The sequence below is a fragment of the Pinus tabuliformis genome, chromosome 2_2 (genome assembly GCF_031772625.1).
Source record: "Pinus tabuliformis cultivar Carrire ecotype Pingquan chromosome 2_2, CPIR1, whole genome shotgun sequence".
Classification (NCBI taxonomy): Eukaryota; Viridiplantae; Streptophyta; class Pinopsida; order Pinales; family Pinaceae; genus Pinus; species Pinus tabuliformis.
The window spans coordinates 782910322-782929890 of NC_142300.1; the positions used below are offsets into that span (position 1 = coordinate 782910322).

General features: G+C 35.1%; 1 protein-coding gene across 1 annotated transcript; it reads left to right on the plus strand.

Annotated features, from left to right (window-relative positions):
* The first annotated feature begins 15416 nt into the window (after nt 1-15416).
* Nucleotides 15417-17321, plus strand: LOC149195032 (uncharacterized). The gene has a single exon (XM_089408061.1). The coding sequence runs from the start codon at nt 15815-15817 to the stop codon at nt 17180-17182; it is 1368 nt and encodes a 455-aa protein (XP_089264187.1). The 5' UTR covers nt 15417-15814; the 3' UTR covers nt 17183-17321.
* The last annotated feature ends 2248 nt before the right edge of the window (nt 17322-19569 follow it).

Sequence of the window (19569 nt, forward strand, 5' to 3'; positions counted from 1 at the left end):
CACTTGTCCTTTAAGCCAAGTCACCAAGGGAGGAGCGAAAGAAAAGTTCTTTTGGTTAGAAACCAAACAACGAGCATTCTCTAAGTTGAAGAATCACCTATGTTTTTCACCATTGCTCACATTACCAGACTTGCAACAACCATTTGAGATTGAGACAGATGCCTCCGACTATGCTATTGGTGCGGTTCTTACTCAACATGGGCATCCAGTGGCTTACCACAGTGAGACACTTTCAGACTCAGTCCAAAAGTACCCCACTTATGACAAAGAAATGCATTCCATTGTGTAGGCCTACCATCAATGGAAGCATTACATCATGGGGAAGGAAACAGTCATCCACATAAAGCACTAGCCTCTACAGTTCATAAAGACACAAGGGAAGTTGCGGAATGATTGCCATCGGAAATGGTCCACCTATCTGCAAAAGTTCCATTTGAACATTAATTATAAGAAAGGTAGCACCGATAATGTCACCGATTTCCTCAGTCGACCACCATTAATGGTGCTAATCACTGTGCTCGACTCCTGTGGGCACGCGACATTGGGGTGGTTACATCTTTATAAGAGCGATCCAGAATTCGGCAGCATACACCAGACACTCCTAGAAGGGAAGCAAGTTCCAAAATTTCACCTTCAGGATGTACTATTATGCCACTTGGGACACATATGCATTCATTCAAGTGAGCATGCCAAGATGATTTGGGAGGTGCACTACAGTGGGGTCGTTGGACATTTTGGAGTAGAAAGACAGTGGCAATATTGCAGAAGTATTTTTATTAGCCAAAACTTGGTCAAGATGTTGTGAAGTACATTAGATCATGCACTACCTGCGCCATTTCCAAACCAACCATCAAGAAACAAGGCATGTATATTCCTCTACCTACTCCTAGTCAACCTTGGTAATCTGTCTCCATGGATTATATGTCGAGCCTTCCTTCTACTAAGCACGACAATGATTGCATTTTCATGGTCATCGATAGATTCTCTAAGATGGCCATCATGGTAGCCTACAAGAAGAGTATCACAACAGAGGCCACTGCTAAGATCTTCTTTGAGAGAGTGTGGGTACAATTTGGATCCAACAGTCCATTATCTCAGATTGGGATAGAATATTCCTCAGATCATTTTGGTCAAGTCTTTGGTCGATGCTGGATACAAAACTTACTAAGTCCACGACTTTCCATCCCCAAACTAATGGCCAAAAAAAGGTTGTCAACATGATGATCGTACACATTCTGCGCATGTACAACTCGAAGCATCCATGCACATGGGATGAAAGTCTCCCCTATGTCCAACACAACTACAACAAAGCTCTCCATAGCTCAACATGCCATAAACCCTTTCAGGTAGGGCTGGGATTTCAACCATTATGCCCCATTGATGTGGTCATACCATTTGCAGCCACTCAGGTAGATTCGGCTCACATGCAATCAAAAGCTGAAAGGGCTAACAACTTCATTAAGCACATTCAACACATCTGCCAATAGGTCCATGATATATTGGATAGAGACAATGCTAGGTGCAAGCAGTGCTGTGATCAACATTGAGTGCCGCACAAGTTCTAGGTGGGTGACAAAGTTTAGCTTCATTTGCAAAAGGAGCAACTTGTTGGACCCCACCGCAAGCTTGGCCTGCTCCGATATGGGCCATACATCATCACCAAGGCTGTCAGTGACAACACATTCAAGCTCAGCATCCCATTGTTCCTTGGTCTACACCAAATGTTCAATGTAGGTCACCTTTGGCCATACTTTCCACTATTTTTGGACATATCTAACATTGCAGAACAACTCACACCAACAAAGCTCAACCCAGACTGCATGGAATAGGAAAAAAATGATCAGATCATGGACACACAAATCAAGAACACTCAGCAATAGAGGATACAACTATATCGAGTTGTTAAAGCATGTCAACTCCTTCACTAGGGCAAGTGGTTCACCAGGACTAGGTTGAACAAAAGTTTCCTCACCTCATGGAGGCTCTGCACGCAATGGGGACCATTGTTTCCCAAGTGGGGAGGAATGATCTAGGTGGATATTGGTGGCCACCCACCTATTCCACCTAGACCTCCCAACCAGTTTTGATTTGTTTCCTTAATTGTAGCACAATTTACTATTTTTGGCGGTTTTTCGGGTCATGAACTTCTGGAGCCATTTTGAGGCCCTAAACGACGTTTTTTTGGTAAAATATCAATTTGGTGATTATTATGGAAATCACATCAGAAACTGTATTCCTTAGAGATATCTTTCCAATGAGGTATCATACACGTCAAACAAAGATAATATGACCAAGTTACGACCCTGGGAAGTTGGCTGCCCAACTAACTCCAACGGGGCCCATAAAATCTTGGTGTTACATCTTCTCACGTTAGGGTTTTGGCTATTTAGGGTTTTCCCTTATTGTTCAATAATAAAAAGGCCCTTGAGCCTCATTGTAACTCAATTCAAAGGCATGTAGCCGCCATATATCTTCTTAGAGATAAGCTACCATCGCCCAAGCTATCTTATTTCCATTCTGTTTGTAAGCATAGTTCAATGTTTTTCTATTAATGAAATGAAGTGTTTTTTTGCTGCATCTATGTGTTTATGATTATCTCTGTAAGTTGTTGCATTCCTATTTAAGTTTGGATCACTAGGCATGCACATAATGAAACTAACTAATTTCAAAACTGGGAAAATTTCTTATTGTATTCTTGCAACAACTTATAATAATAGTTATAATAATAACTAGTCATGATATTGAAACAAAAATTATGGAAAATTTTTATATTAAAAACCATATGGTGATTTGAACAAATGAACATTCTCAAATGTTACAATGGAAACTTCGACAACCCATAGAAGGGTTCTATCAACATTACAAGTGGTGCGAATGGGCATATGTAATGTCATCAATATGAAAATATTGGTTACAGTAAACAAAAAAAGAAAATTGTCCTCTGATAATTTTAATTAGATTTGAAAGAATTTGTGTAGAAGGTTTTTAAAGCTAAACACTAACTCTTAGAAAGGTATTTAAAACCCTAGTTAGGGTAAGTCGAGTCCCTATAATCAAAGGAAATACTAGAGAAAATTGAAATGAAACCCTTGATGGGTAGAACTTATTGCACCTAAAAAACAACACAGGAATTTCACAGTGAAAAGAGGAACTTGAAGCTAAGTACAGAGATTTGGAATGAAAGTTGAAGGTCATCACCAAGCTACTACTTGCATGGACCAACAATAGAATGAAATTTTGGGTTAGAGTACAATCGAAGCGATAGTCATAACAATAAGGTTATTTAACTGAAAGGCATTGTTAGGGGAACACTTACCTAAATGTGAATCATTCCAATCATGGATAATATCCTAACCTATTGAAACCTCCATGAGTTAGATTGATTGCATAAAAATAAAGGAAAACTAAAACAAAAAAAACAAAGGAGACAAGAAAATCCTTCAAGTTACCTAAGCAGAAACCTCCAGAATGCATCTGTTCTAGAATTCGAACCCTTCATGAAATCCTCCAGAGTAGCTCACAATAAAAATAGTTGTAACAGTGGCTTATGCTTAGGAAATGTCCTAAAACAATTAGTTTAATAAAAAAACTGCAAGAACATTGACATCTTTCTCAAGTTATCAAAGGAAAAGGGGAGTTATACATTACTTAACTTGTAGCAGAGCAATTCTGACTGCAGCAAGAACGAAATCCTTTAAATGTTGCAAAGGTAATCGCAGCTGGAAGGGAAGAATGAGCAAAGGCATTTCCAGGAGAGAGAGTGGTGGTTACCCTCTAACAACCACCTCCCATCTGCACCGTTAGATAAAACCCTAATGAAGCACAACCGTGGATCTCAACACAATTACCAAAGCTCCTGTCACATCACCAGTTCGTAGAGAAAGAAACCCTTCATCAAAGTTCAATCGCATTAATGTGCCGAGGGTTAATGTATATGGGGATTACAAAAGCCACAACCTTAAGAGCATATAATTAAATAAAAGAATCTGTAGTAGACATAGTTGATGTTGAATGCTAATTCACTAATGAAAATAATTAATATACAAATAAAGTGTAGCCATATCGCCAGTAATGTTGTCATGAGAAATCAAATAATCAAGTCAAAATGTGTTAATGTATCCACTCCAGACTAGTTGGGTGCTAGTTATTAAGTCAAACGACCAAACATTGAGGGAAAAGCGAACAATATGTGGAGGTTGGAAAGCATAGAGTAATATAGTTAAACTTTAACTTTAAGTTAGAAAACTTTAACTAGCTAAGTTGGAAAATAGAGCTAAGTGCTTAGTGATAGGCTTAAACCTAGGGGCCCTAAGCCATTATTAAAATAAAGCTAAAGTTAGAAGTGCACATGTTTTTATCCAAATTCCTTTAAGTGGCTTCCTTAAGTATTGATTATAAAAAAAGGCACATGCACATAAAAGTGGGAGATTTAGTGTTATTTTATCATTCCATTCATTTCATTATGACCAATTCTAACTATCACACCTTTTGGAAGGGAGAAAGGTGTGGCCCTCTAATATTGTTACCCTGTTGGTCTATGTGGATTGGGGTGTGCACCTATCCTTAGGTTTCCTTGGTGTATGTTTTAACCCTATATAGATAATACCTGCAAATAAATTCTTAAAACTAATAGAAAAGATACAATGTCATTCACATAAAATATACACATAGATTTTTCTCTTGGAACTAAAAATCGATAAAACCGAATTCATTTTTTCATTATGATCCTTTACAATGTTACAATACATTATATACATGTTGTAGCATTCATAAACCCCCAATCCATGAACCATAAATTATAATAAAACAATAGTTCCTTTGACCGGATCTACAAAAGCATGGAAAAAACGACCATGTGCTCGAAGACCGCTATTAATGAAAATTGCTTACCATAATCTGCAGAAAACAAATGAAAAAACCACTTGTTGTAAACTACACATGAGGCTAGTTGTGAAAAGAATGTAATACATACCCAACACTTAGGTTAGGTTGGATCCCTATAGGGAGAATTTTAATAGACTAGAGGGTACCTAAGGACCCCTAAGAGACATTGGAACCTTTGAAGTGTAGAGATTATAGAGGTAGAGATGGGGGTGCACTATGTTCAATTATGATAGTTGATGTGGAAGGAAGAACTATAGGTTTGAGTGTTATTTGGGTTTGGTCCCTTAGCCTATCACCTTGTTGGATTTTAGAGGCTTTAGGAAGCCTTTTCACCCCGGTGGAGTAATATCCCAGCTCAAGGCTGACCCATTATTGAGAGAGTATGAGCAATGTGGTCAATGGCCATGTGGAATGTTTGACAAGTGTAGCTAGTTGGTTCTTTGTTGAAAATAACAATAAGAAATTTAAAAAATAACATTAAGAAAAATCCTAATTCAAATTTTCCTTGAATTAATTGGGAATTAAATTGTAATTCGACATCTCATGACAACTTGCAATAGTTAGCTAAGTTAATTTGACTTAGTTAGCTTAGTTAATTTGAGTTGAGGGTCTAACTAGAGTCGTGTAAGGTGTCTCCTACAATTAGGAGCGCTAGTTGAGTTATTTTGAGTTGTAATTATTTAATTCAATCTAATTGAGTTAAATTCGGTTAAACTAGTTCCAACTAATGGAGGAATTAGTGGGAGGTCCAGTAGTGGGGTGCAGCCTGCAGTAGTGGGGTGTAATCTGTCGAATAGTGGGGTGCTTCTTGAAGTGCAGTGTGGTGCTTCCTATAGTGATCAACCAGTAAAATGAAGATTCACTCATAATTAGATCATGCATGTTAGATCAGAGAAAGATCCAGTTGAGATTGGAGTTCAGGGACAATGTACTATCCATTGTAAAATCATCTAAATTAAATCGATGGTGCATGGATTCAGAAGAAGGCCTAAAATAAATCATTCGTTAATTAGAAAAATCACTAATTTCAACCATTCAAATTGGCTTTAAAAGGAGGAATGAAGGCACAAGTTTAATCATTGTTTTGGTGTGCACGAGTTGGTGAGACCAAGCAATCAGAAGCACAAGTTTATGCGTGGAGCTTGTGAGAGAAAGGTGTGCCAAGAGAAGCTTGTTCATAGGTTGGTAGTGAGATAGATAGAGATAGTGTAGAGGTTGCTCGGGCTTGAGAAAAGCCTTGCAATCTTGTCATATTTCCTGACTAATGCAATATACAGATAACATATGTTTTTAGTTGTGTCTTTTCCCAGGAAATCATTGTGTAATGTGTTGATTGAATTCTTTCTCTTGTATGCTTCATGATTTCATCAATCGTTTATTGTTTTTACTAATAAGTAGAGTAGATTCAAGTCAATTGTTTTAGCATATTACAATATGCAATTTGAATCTACAAGGAATTTCTACATGGTATCAGAGCAAGATTTGTAGAAATTTCTACATGGTATCAGAGCTAGATTTGTAGAAATTTCTACATCATATCAGAGCTGGATATGTAGAAATTTCTACATGGTATCGGAGCAAGAATGACTATTTTTGGTCAATGAAATTACCCATTTTTACCTACTTACACCTATCCCTTTCCATATACTTTATAGCTCTTATGAGGTCAATTTGTATCCCAATTAATGAAAAGGTATATTGTATTGGCATGTCTTCTTGAATTGTTAATTAATGAAGCGGTAGTCATAGGGGAATGATACTTAGATGATTTGTTAACGAGATTCCTTGCAGATTACTCAACAATTCATGCCGAACATTGTTCGGTGGAACAGAACCCAATGTGATGTTGTTGACTACAGACTGGTGGCGCTATTCGAGGACTGAACCATCAACTGATCAACTGCCCAAATAGCTGGTAGAACTAGCTCTGTTGCTATCTTTTCATTATGTTTTATATTTGAGGAATTATTGTATATTTTTGAACAAACAGATCACCACGATTTCTGGGTTTGTTAAGTAATGATATTCATGTAATGATGGTTGTGTATAAGTATGGCACAACTGAGAAGAATTGGAGGATCTTCCTTTCATGTGTAACAACAGAAATTTAGTTTGTAATTCCTTTTTATGAATTAATGAGAATATCAACATATCGATGTAGTTTATAATTCTCAGCCACAACCCTGATTGGAGAGTTGGGCCCACTCTTTCGATCAGGTACTGTTGGATACAGTTTGTGTGGATAGGTATGCTTTTTAATTATATCGTTAATGCTTTATGATTGCTGTTTCATTTCTTTGTTGCTTTATTATCTTGTTGTTATTTTAGAATTGTTGTTACTTCAGATTGTTGTTACTTAGAGTTGGTGTTATTTACTTTGTTGTTACTCGATTTGTAGAACTCTTTGGGCCTTGTATTTCATAATTGCTCAATACTGGGTAGGGAACCTGTGGCTTACATAGACCTTGCATGATAACCTTGAAATAATCAGACAAACCCTAGATTGACAAATAAATGTAAGAGGGACTGAATCTATAAACCTATATTAAGACCCAATAACTATCAGAGCAGGATTCACATTAGATCAGGAATTTCGAATTGCAGATTGATCGAGCTCTAGTTCAAGGAATATCCAGAAGACCCTATGTGCAGACTTATTAATGGACCTAGAATGCTACTAGTAGGAAGATCAACGAGCCACTTTTTAGTGACAAAAAAAGGGGTTGTCATCATTGATATTAGTATATTAAGGAGGAGAGAGATTTCCCATAGGGAGATCAAGACTCAGAGGGAGTGTAGTTTCAAAGGGAGAAACCCTATGGAAGATAGTACTTCGAGATCTGGGGATACCATACTCATTATTATAGTAGTTGCAACGAGAACGTAGAAGTAACAACAAAGTAGCACCAACAAAAATTTGAGTAGATCAGATTTAGCTCATGAATGAAAATCCTTGAGGAGAAAGGCAAAGGCTAGAGACTTGGTGGCTGAGAAGGATCATGTTAGACGTCTCAACATGCAGCCTCATAAGAAGCCTTAGAAAGTTATGGAGCAACCACAATTGGAGAAGCAGAGAGGAGACATGATGGAACCATCTACTCAAGCAGAGACCACCAGTAGGGGGGAATTTCGAGCCAAGTGGGTAGAGGGAACACATGTAACCATACCTCCATGTGTGAGGTGGGGCGACATGAAGCAATAGTCCCAAGAGTTTCAAAAATTGGGCATGATCCTTTGAGGTGTTTTTTTCCTCATGGATCATGACCTTCCTACAAGGGCCCACGATATTTAGTAGCAGGAGGATCAATGTGAGTCAGATACTAAGGAGTGCAGATTAGTGTTGACAATAGAGCAGGAGGCTCAGTAGCAGAGTCAACAACAACACTATTTTCCTAGTAGACAATCTCAGACATAATTGATTCAGTTTATTTTGTTTGGATTCTTTTTTAGTTGCAGATGTTGCAGTAGCAATAACAACAATGACAAGAGTTGCATTGAGAACATTCCAAAGGTACCAGATCATAATAGAGTTGAATTCCTTTCTTATTGAGAGGGAACGCTGAAAATAGCAACAAGAAATGTTAAAAATAACATCAAGAAAAATCCTAATTTAATTTTTCCTTCAATTAAATTGTAATTCCATATCTCATGACAAATTGTAATAGTTAACTAAGTTAATTTGACTTGGTTATCTCAGTTAATTCTAGTTGAGGGTCTAACTAGAGTCATGTAGAGTGTCTCCTACAATTAGGAGCACTAGTTTCTTTTATTTCGAGTTGTAATTATTTAATTTAGTCTAACTGCGTTAAAGTCAGTTAAACTAGTTCCAACTAATGGAGGAATTAGTGGGAGGTCCAGTAGTGGGGTGTAACCTGCAGTTGTGGGGTGTAACTTGTTGAACAACGGGCTGCTGCCTGAAGTGCAGTGTGGTGCTTCTTGCAGTGATCAGCCAGTAAAATGAAGATTCACTCATAATTAACTCATGCATCTCAAATCAGAGAAATATCTTGTTGAGATTGGAGTTCAGGGACAATGTACTATCAGTTGTAAAATCATCTAAAAAATCAATTGTGCATATAATCAGAAGAAGGCCTAAAATAAATCATTCCTTAATTAGAAAAATCACTAATTTCAACCATTGAAATTGGCTTTAAAAGGAGGAATGAAGGCACAAGTTTAATCATTGTTTTGGTGTGCACAAGTTGGTGAGACCAAGCAATCAGAAGCACAAGTTTGTGCGTGGAGCTTGTGAGAGAAAGGTGTGCCAAGACAAGCCTGTGCACTTGTTAGTACTGAGATAGATAGAGATAGTGTAAAGGTGTCTCGGGCTTAAGAAAAGCATTGTTATCTTCTCATATTTTCTGACTAATGCAATATACAGATAACATGGGATTTTAGTTATGGATTTCCCCAGTTAATCATTGTGTAATGTGTTTATTGAATTCTTTCTCTTGTATGCTTCATGATTTTACCGATCATTTATTGTTTTCATTGATGAGTAGAGTAGATTCAAGTCAATTTTTTTAGCATATTAGAATCTTCAGTTTGAATCTACAAGGAATTTCTACATGGTATCATATCTAGATTTGTATAAATTTCTACATGCTATAAAAGTTAGATTGGTAGAAATTTCTACATTGTATTAGAGAGAGATATGTAGAAATTTCTAAATGGTATCAGAGCAAGAATAACTATTAGAGCAAGATTCACATTACATGAGGAATTTCGAATTGTAGATTTATGGAGCTCTACTTCAGGGTAGATCGAGAAAATCCTATGTGCAAACTTCTAAATGGAGCTAGAAGGCTACTAGTGGGAAGATCAACAAGCCAATGTTTAGTGAAACAAAAAGGAGTTGTGATCATTGATATTGGTAGATCGAGTAGCAGAGATATTTCGCATAGGGAGATCAAGACTTTGAGGGAGTCTAATTTCAGAGGGAGAAACCTTATGGAAGCTAGTACTTCAGGATCTGGGGAGATCAAACTCATTATTGCAATAGTTGCAGCAACAATGCAAAAGCAACAACAAAGTAGTAGCAACAACAATATGAGTATATCAAATTTATATCATGCATGAAAAGCCTTGAGGAGCAAGGCAAAGGTTAGAGACTTGGTGGTTGAGAGGGAGCATGTTAGATGTCTCAACATGCAGCCTTAGAAAGTTGTGGAGCAACCACAATTGGAGAAGCAGAGAGGAGATAAGGTGGAACCATCCACTCAAGTAGAGACCTTCAGTAGGGGGAAATTTCAATCCAAATGGGCAAATGGAACACATGCAACCATACCTCCAGGTGTGAGGTGGGGTGATGTGAAGCAATAGTCCCAAGAGTTTCAGAATTGGGTAAGATCCATTGAGGTTTTTTTGCCTCATGGATCATTACCTTGCTATGGGGCCCACATTATTCAGTAGTAGGAGGACCAGTGTCAGTCAGATACTGAGGAGTGCAGAGTAGTGTTGACAGCAAAGCAAGAGGCTCGGTAGCAAAGTCAGCAGTAACAAAATTTTCCAAGTAAACAGTCGCAAACACAATTGTTTCCATTTTTTTTTAGTTTGGATGCTTTTTTAGTTGTAGATGTTCCAGTACCAAAAACAAAAATGACAAGAGTTGCATGCATAACATTCCAAAGGTACTAGATCAGGATGGAGTTGAATTCCTTTCTTGTTGAGAGGGAACGTTGAAAATAACAACAAGAAATGTTAAAAATAACATCAAGAAAAATCCTAATTTAATTTGTCCTTGAATTAGATTGTAATTCCACATCTCATGACAACTTGTAATAGTTAACTAAGTTAATTTGACGTAGTTAGTCAATTCGAGTTGAGGCTCTAACTAGAGTCATGTAGATTGTCTCCTACAATTAGGAGCACTAGTTGAGTTTATTTTGAGTTATAAATATTTAATTCAGTCTAAATCAGTTAAACTAGTTCCAACTGATGGAGGAATTAGTGGGAGGTCTAGTAGTGGAGTGTAACTTGTAGTAGTGGGGTGTAACCTATTGAACAGTGGGGTGCTGCCTGAAGTGCAGTTTGGTGCTTCCTGTTGTGATCAACCAGTAAACTGAAGATTCACTCATAATTAACTCATGTATGTCAGATCAGATAAAGGCCCAATTGAGATTGGAGTTTAGGGACAATGTACTATCAGTTGTAAAATCATCTAAATTAAACCGATGGTGCATGCAGTCAGAAGTAGGCCTAAAATAAATCATTAATTAATTAAAAAACTCACTAATTTTAACCATTCGAATTGCATTTAAAAGGAGGAATGAAGGCACAAGTTTAATCATTTTTTTGGTGAGCATGAGTTGGTGAGACAAAGCAATCAGGAGGACAAGTTTGTGCGTGGAGCTTGTGAGAGAAAGGTGTGCCAAGAGAAGCTTATGCACACGTTGCTAGTGAGATAGATAGATATAGTGCAAAGGTTTCTCGAGCTTGAGAAAAACATTATAATCTTCTCATATTTTCTAACTAATGCAATATACAGATAGCAGGGGTTTTTAGTTTTGGCTTTCCCTAGGAAATAATTGTGTAATGTGTTGATTGAATTCTTTCTCTTGTATGTTTCATGATTTCATCGATGTGATGAGTAGAGTAGATTCAAGTCAATTGTTTTAGCATATTACAATATGCAGTTTGAATCTATAAGGAATTTCTACATCATTTACAATATATGTTTTCCTTCTTATGTTTGTATTTTTTGTTGTTGTGTGTATTTCATATATGTATATGTGTGGTACATTGTTAATGGGTGAATGCATAAAGATAAGTTACACTTTTGGGGCAAATGTGGCAATGAAATTTCAAAATTTTACTCTTTTTAAGGCATTGTGAATTTTGATTTGGATAAAAAAACAATATGTCGAAAATTATTTTGTTTTCCTAATAATATTTTTTGCAAATTTTTTTAGTGTTGTATAATAGGTCGATTTTCCATTAAAAGAAATGCTTGTCCTTGCAAATTTTTGAAAATCTTACGAGGTATGAGTGTGTTCATGCAGTATAACTTAGTCTAAAATATGTAATTTCTAAAAAATATATAAATGAGCATGATCTACAGGGAAAGAACTAAGTCTTTCATATTAAAAATTTATATTTTATGTAAAATTGTATCTTTTATTATTATTTTTTGATGTTGGTGAAGTAATATTTCAATTGAATTTTGTATATATATATATATATATATATATATATATATATATATATATATATATATATATATATATATATATATATATAGATATATATGCGCAAGTTTTATATCTACTATTTAAATAAATTCAAAAGCAAGAAGACCAGTGAATGAAGATATCTATATTCTTTTAAATTTTTTTGTTTTGTATATTTTAAGTTATTGATTTTTTATTCAATCCCTTTGAATCTGTCCAAAAAAGTTTCAATTGTTATGTTTAAAAGAAACTAGATAAAATATATCAAATGAATTCGAAAATGTCAAACTCATATGCCATTAGATAAATGATTCTTATATGCCATTGGATAGAAAATTCATATATATATATATATATATATATATATATATATATATATATGAGTTTGATTTCAATATCTATGATTATGACGAGGGATCACATTTTTTACATAAACTTATTCATATAAAAAAATTATAATATTTATTAAAATCAAATTGACAAATCTTTTTATATTTAATCAATTTATTATTTAAATTTAAATTTATAATAAATTTATTTTTTTAATTATAACATTGAAAATTTAAATCATATTGAAAACTAATTTTTAAGTTACCAAATTATAAATGTAAGAATATTAGAATTTTAATTGCAGGTGGGATGGAATCAATTTTCAAATCTATACACCAAGACATTAGAAATGTAATAAAAAATTAATCCACACTTGTTAATTACCTATTCAAATGTAATTAGTAATTAATTTTTTTTAACCATCAAATACTTACAATTTTAAAGTCTGCATATCATTATTGATAATTACATAAATTTTAAAATTTGATGGAGCATTGAACATTCTTTTTTTCACCTAAACATGCACTCTCTTGCGAAAAAGTGTAACCCAACTCCATGCTTTGACCCTAATGAATTTATGTATGTTTACCATGCCTTTATGATGTTGTGCATGTGTCCATTGCATAATTGTATGCTTTAGGCATGTATGATAAAGCAAATAACCAATGTTGTGGTTATTATTGGAACATCTTAGTCCTTGCCATTTATGGCATCAAAAACATATGAATTGAGTTTAAGGAGCTATTTCAAAGCTTAGGGCTGTGGAGATAGTAATATGCATTAGTGGATGGCTAAGAGTGTGACAAGATTCATCCTTCCCATGAAATACACAACTTGTCCATATTGTAAAAATAGCCCCGTTTAGATACGCTCTCCATTTTGTTTTAAGTCATCAACTAATTTTTTCTTAATTTTTTCTTCAACTATTAAAACATCTTAAAAATCAATATATTTCAAATATTACTTCCCGCCAACTTCATAAGTGAAGAGTTCAAATTGTGATATTATCCCTCAACTAACTTTTATAATTAATAACTTAAGAAACATATCTACAATTTTATTAGTAATACCTAAATACAAAAAATAAAATTACTATTAAAAAAAATCTAATATCTCATTCACATAATTGTTTCCTTATTATAACTATAAACAAACTCTAAAAATACTAAATTGATGAGTGATAAATGAGAATCACATTCTTCTTGACTTATTAGAAAGTGCTTCTACTTCTTCCATGGACCAGACATGCACTTATTTATCATAAGTTACATACTTCAACTTCTCTTACATAAACTTGTGAAAGGAAACAAAGGCCATTCCTAACTTATTAGGCCAAGTATTTATTATGAATGAGATACTTTGACATTGCTTCATAACTAGCGAAAGAAAACAAAAATGGTAAACACCATGATAAGTTTTGGCAAATGATATGCTAAGATCATAACCTAGATTAAGTGGATTCCCAAGACCCTTTTACATTGTTGTCCACATGTCTTTTCTTATTATGTTGCCTCGTTAAAAAAAATTGTACGAAAGGATCTTGAACACATGAAATAGGTTGGAGAAAGGCTCGACTCCATGCTCCCTTGGAGTAAAGAATCTGAGAAGGCCACATCTGAACGTTGTTGTGCTGAGAGAGCAACCATCCCGTGCCTTTGATGGACATTTTGCCTCAAATTTATTTCAGAATAAAAAGAACACTATCTTTTATATATTAAAAAAAATACAAGTACATATATCTTTGCCATTTCTTTTCATCATGACTCTTAATAAACTGAGATTTTCATCGGCTCATCCAGCCCCAAAAATCGCATTTATTCCCAGAGGGAGAATGCACCAGGAGTCAACTCATTTGCAATGAAATTAAGTGAAAATTAAACATATTAAATTAAAAGTACGTCAACCATAAAGAAAAACTATAGCGCTGAACTGCAACAGCAGTGAATAACTAAACAGCTGTAGTGCGAGCACGAGTTGAATATAAAGAAGAAAAAAAGGGAGACCAGATGTTCAGCTGAAGCGCGAAGACGAGTTCAATATAAACGAGAAAAAAGAAACCAAATGAGAAAAAAGAAACCAAATGTGAGTAGGAGCGGTTTTTCGTTTAGGGAAGCGGAAGAATTACTTGGCCAATCAAAAGTGGCTGGAATCTGGGCAAAAAAATTTCAAAAAAATCTTGTAGATGTAGTGTTTGAATCATGTTTTTGATGGTGGAAATGGATTCAACACCATCAAAAACCTCTAGGACACCTAAAATTATGAAATTTGACAGCTTTTACTTGGATTTACAAAAATATCTACAGGATTTTTTAAAATATGGCTGGAATTGACTGGACAAAACTAAATGCAATATCAGCGCTAGAAGTTTTTTAGAGTGATTCACACATATTGAGAAAAGTTAATGAAATGTAAAAACAAGAGTTGAGAAAAGTCAACTAGATGTAAGGAGAAGAATTAAGTAAAGGTCAAATAATTGACTTTTTTTATCATTAAGTTTTGGATATTCTTTGCAATCTATATAAAATACTGTGATCAAACTCATGAATCTTTTACAACCATAATCAACTATAAATTGACCATACATTTGGAGATCAACTACCACAACCACATTTACTGATACAATTGATTTAATATAAATCAATAAACATCATTTTCCACCTTTTATATGCCAGTAAACATACCACCACATTTATTTAGTTATAATTATACCAATCTATTTAAAACCAATTGAATAACTATACAAAATAATATAAATATGAAGTTAACTGTTTCTTAGTGTAGAGCATGTTACATTACCCTGAGCTTTAATCGAGATCATAATACGCTACCCTGAACTTAAGTCATTTATAGATTCCCTGAATATTTCCAGATCCTAGAATATTCCAAGTCCAAGAATAAGAATAAGAATAGGAGAAGCCCATTACATTGAGGGCGGAGATCCAATTAAAAAAATGAGTGAAAATCATAGTCGGTTAACATTATAGTTGGAACACGTATATGGTAGCATATAGTATATGCTACTAGGAAAGGCGAGAAAATGGGGAGAATCAGAGGCTATCTCGTCAGAACGGACACCCAAATATTCGTACGCGTGGCCTCAGCTACAAGTTTCCCGCCAGGTTTGATGTTGTGAAACAGCCTTCTGGTTTTTTATTTGGTTAAATATAGATGCTCATCGGTGGCAAAAGCTTCAAGTTCGAGGCTTTATTAATATTGTTACAGCAAAGTGTGTGGTAAGGGTTTTTGTTAGCTTTCTGGTTCTTGACGACTCTGACATCTAGGCTGCTGATCTCAATCCACAACTGGTTCTTATTTTCTCTGAAAGAAACTGAATAGTGCATTGAATTGAAGGGTTAATTTTTTTTAGTAGCAGCCTATATTGGGTTGTTACATTTTGAGGTAATTTGGAGTACAGGGAGCAGTACTGAAATATGAGAAATCTGTTGAAGGGATTCCGTTCTGAGAGCAAGAGAGATTCATTGGAGGCAGGATCGATTGAGGAACTGTATGGATTACCTGGTGCAGTGCCCTTCAAGTGGGAGGAAAGCCCCGGGAAGGCAAAACCCCCGGAGAAAGACACCGTTCTGCAACTCGAAGGAAGCCATAAATTCTACAATAGGTTACTGAGAAGGGAAGGGAGCATGGGGCAGTCTTCTGCGTTGTACGGGACTGCCGCTCATGGGAATGTGCCTTTTAAGTGGGAGGCAGAGCCGGGCAAGCCCAAAACCCCCACCAGAGAGGCGGAGCACTCAACCCCGCCGCCGCCACTTAGCCGGCCGCCGTCTTTTCAATCGCCGGCATATACAATCCCTTCTTCCTGTACCGTGCAGCCGCCCTCGGAACCGGCCCCCAAAAGGTTCGCCAAGAAAGTGATGAAGTTCCTCTTCCCGGGGAGGTTTCCGGCGGGAATTTCGAAGGCGCCGAGCAGCGCAAATAATAGCGTTGTGAATTCGAAGCAGAGCGCGAGCAATGAATCGGCCAGTTCCTTCGATTCTCTGCACATGGGAAGTGACGAATCGGGGGTCTTTGAATCCTTCAGCTGGAGCAGGTCGTCCAGCTTTAAGAGTTTCAGTCTCGATGATACCACCTCGGAATTGAGTAACGAAGAAGCTGCCTTTAGGGTTTTGGACCCGGCGTCATCCGGCTGTTTCAGCCGATGCCCGCCACGCTTATCAAGAAACCCTTCCAGATCCTTCAGTCCGGCGCGTCTATCAAGAAACCCTTCCAGATCCTTCAGCCCGGCGCGTTTATCAAGAAACCCTTCCAGGTCTCGGAATTCTGTGAGCGATGAGAAACGCATAAGTTCGTTCGATGTGAGAAGCGCATATTTGTCCGCGGTGGCGCGCATTCGTCGCCTGGCTGACAAGAAGTCCAGCGTTGTCATTGATAATAAAAAATCTCTGCAACGGGAAGGAGGCTCAGAATTTCAAGGCACTGCAAGAATCAAAACTATTCCACGCTTGGAATTTCAAGACAATGCAAGAATCAAAACTACTTCAGGCTCGGAATTTCAAGAAAGTGCAAGAATCAAAACTATTCCAGCAAGATTCAAAACTATTCCAAGCTTAGAATTTCAAGACAGTGCAAGAATCAAAACTATTTCAGGCTCGGAATTTCAAGAAAGTGGAAGAATCAAAACTATTCCAGGCTTGGAATTTCAAGACAATGCAAGAATGAAAACTATTACAGGCTCGGAATTTCAAGAAAGTGCAAGAATCAAAGCTATTCCAGATTGGCGTAATCGTCAGGCTAACATATCATTACAAGAATATGTTGGGCTTACAGGGTACTGTATGTGATTTTCCAAAGAATTATGTTACGGTCGGAACTAATGGTAGAACAGGGATCTCTTCCAATGGAGTGTACATGCATAATCTTGTTTCATACTGGTTTAAATTGTTAATTTACAATTTTGCCTACTACTGTTTTTTTGGTTGGTTGGTTCAGCCGCAGAATTTGAATTACAATTTTGCCTATTACTGTTTTTTCGGTTGGTTGGTTGATCCAGCTGCAGATAATGATTTTATTTTAAAACTATTTTGTAAGATTCTATATTTGATATATTTATATTTAATGGAAAATAATATTTTTAATATTTTTAAAAACCCTATAATGAAAAAAATGGAAAGATTTCAAGATAATCGAGATTAAGTGAAATTCCACACCTACCTTGAACAACTGTGTTGACTTTTCGAAAGCATTGATATAAAATCTTGGAGTTGTCTATAATGTGATTTTTTGGAGATTTCGGTGATGGAATTTGGTGGAAAAATTTGAGGTTAAATCTTGATTTGTATTATTTAAAATGGTTTTTTAACTGTAACCCCTGGACGCTTTGATTGTGCAGAAACTAACTATCAAATTTGCTTTGATTGTGCAGAAACTAACTATCAAATTTGCGATTCCAATAAATTGCGGCCAGATTTTAACCGAAAAAACTCACCAAAAAACTTCCAAAAAATCGCATTATAAACAACTGCTAAAATCTTAGCTGAGATGTTCCAAGAATATAGACAGTTTGAACATAGGATAACGGTCTTCTCGCCCATAAAAGTTGCGAGTTGCATGTAGAAGCTCATAAAGAAAGCTATATAAAGATATGAAAGAGAGTTGTTGGGCGTTATGCATGTCGAAAATTATGTCAAAATCGATATACGGTTATTAAATATTTTTAAAATCATAATAAGAATATTTGAAAGTCAATAAATGTGAATGACTATGCGATTTTCTTTATCCTGGTGAATAAAAATTGAAATCATAAAATTATAAGTCGTTTATGTCAATTGTGTAATGATTTCTTAAATTGTAGTTTTTATTAAATGTGTAATTTTTAATGTGTTATTAATGAGTTTAGATTTATTTTAATTCTGGATTTATTAAATATTTAGAGGGTTCAAATTTTTGGAGGTGTAAATTTCTTTTTGACATGTAATTTGTAATGTGGTATTAATTAGCCTAGATCCATTTTAACTATAAATCTATCAAGCATTAAAAGAGATCAAATCTCTTGATGTGTAACCCTCTATCCATTTATGATTAAAATGTGTAATTTTTAATGTGGTATTAATGAACTTAGATCTATTTTAACTCTGGGTTTATTAAGCATTTAGAGGGGTCAAATTTCTCTAGGTGTAACCCTCTTTTTGACATGTAATTCGTGATGTGGTATTAACTAGCCTAGATACACCCTAACTCTAGATCTATCAAGCATCAAGAAGGATAAAATCTTTTGAGGTGTAAACCTCTTTTTGCCTGTAATTAGTGATGTGATATTAACTAGCCTAGATCCATGTTAAGTCTAGATCTATCAAGCATTAAGAGAGATCAAATCTCATGAGGTGTAGATTTGATTCCTCTCACATCTTAATAGTGCAAGAATTAACATTAATCTAAGCTAATATTATAATACTTATGTTTAATATAATATAATGTACATATTTATAATTAATTAATATTTAATATTATAATATTATATTGTATGAAACATAATATTATAATACTATATAATATTAATATTAATAGTACTATTATTCGTATTCTTATTTTTAGGGGTAATATATTTTATTACTGTTATTATTGTTATTAATATTATGATCATTTTATTAACCATAACATTATTACTTGATATACTATAAACTATAATTTATTTATTTTTTAAGGAATTCCCTAGATATAGTTTGCTTTGGATTTAAGATTTTTAAATTGTTTTCACAATGACATGTTTTTTTGTAAGCTTGACAACGCTACATCTTCAACATGTTCAATATATCACCCTAGTGAAAGTGAGAAATTAAACTAGTGACTTCACATCACAATAACATGTTTTAAATTTTGCTTCTTTAAGTTTTATACATTGATCATTCAAGCATATGTAAAAGGGAAGTATCATACTCAAGGGATAAAATAAATCTAACAAACTAATAGATTAGAATTCAAAAACGAATAAATTCTCCAATACCAAGGGTGGCATGAGAGGCCAATATTCATAATGCTTTGGGAAAAAATCCAACTCGAGCTGAAATTTATAGTCTCATCTAAGGCCACTATATTGTAAAAGACAAAAGTGCAGAAGACTTAGTCATTTTAGGGGATTCCCTTGTAGTGATCCAACAGACAAAACATACAAAATTTAGGAGGATTCCGAAATACAACTCTCTTTCCAATAAATTTCAAAGAATCAAAGAAC

What these genes read in the sequence shown, in the direction of transcription:
- LOC149195032 (XM_089408061.1), top strand. Translation starts at nt 15,815, where the DNA reads ATGAGAAATCTGTTGAAGGGATTCCGTTCTGAGAGCAAGAGAGATTCA.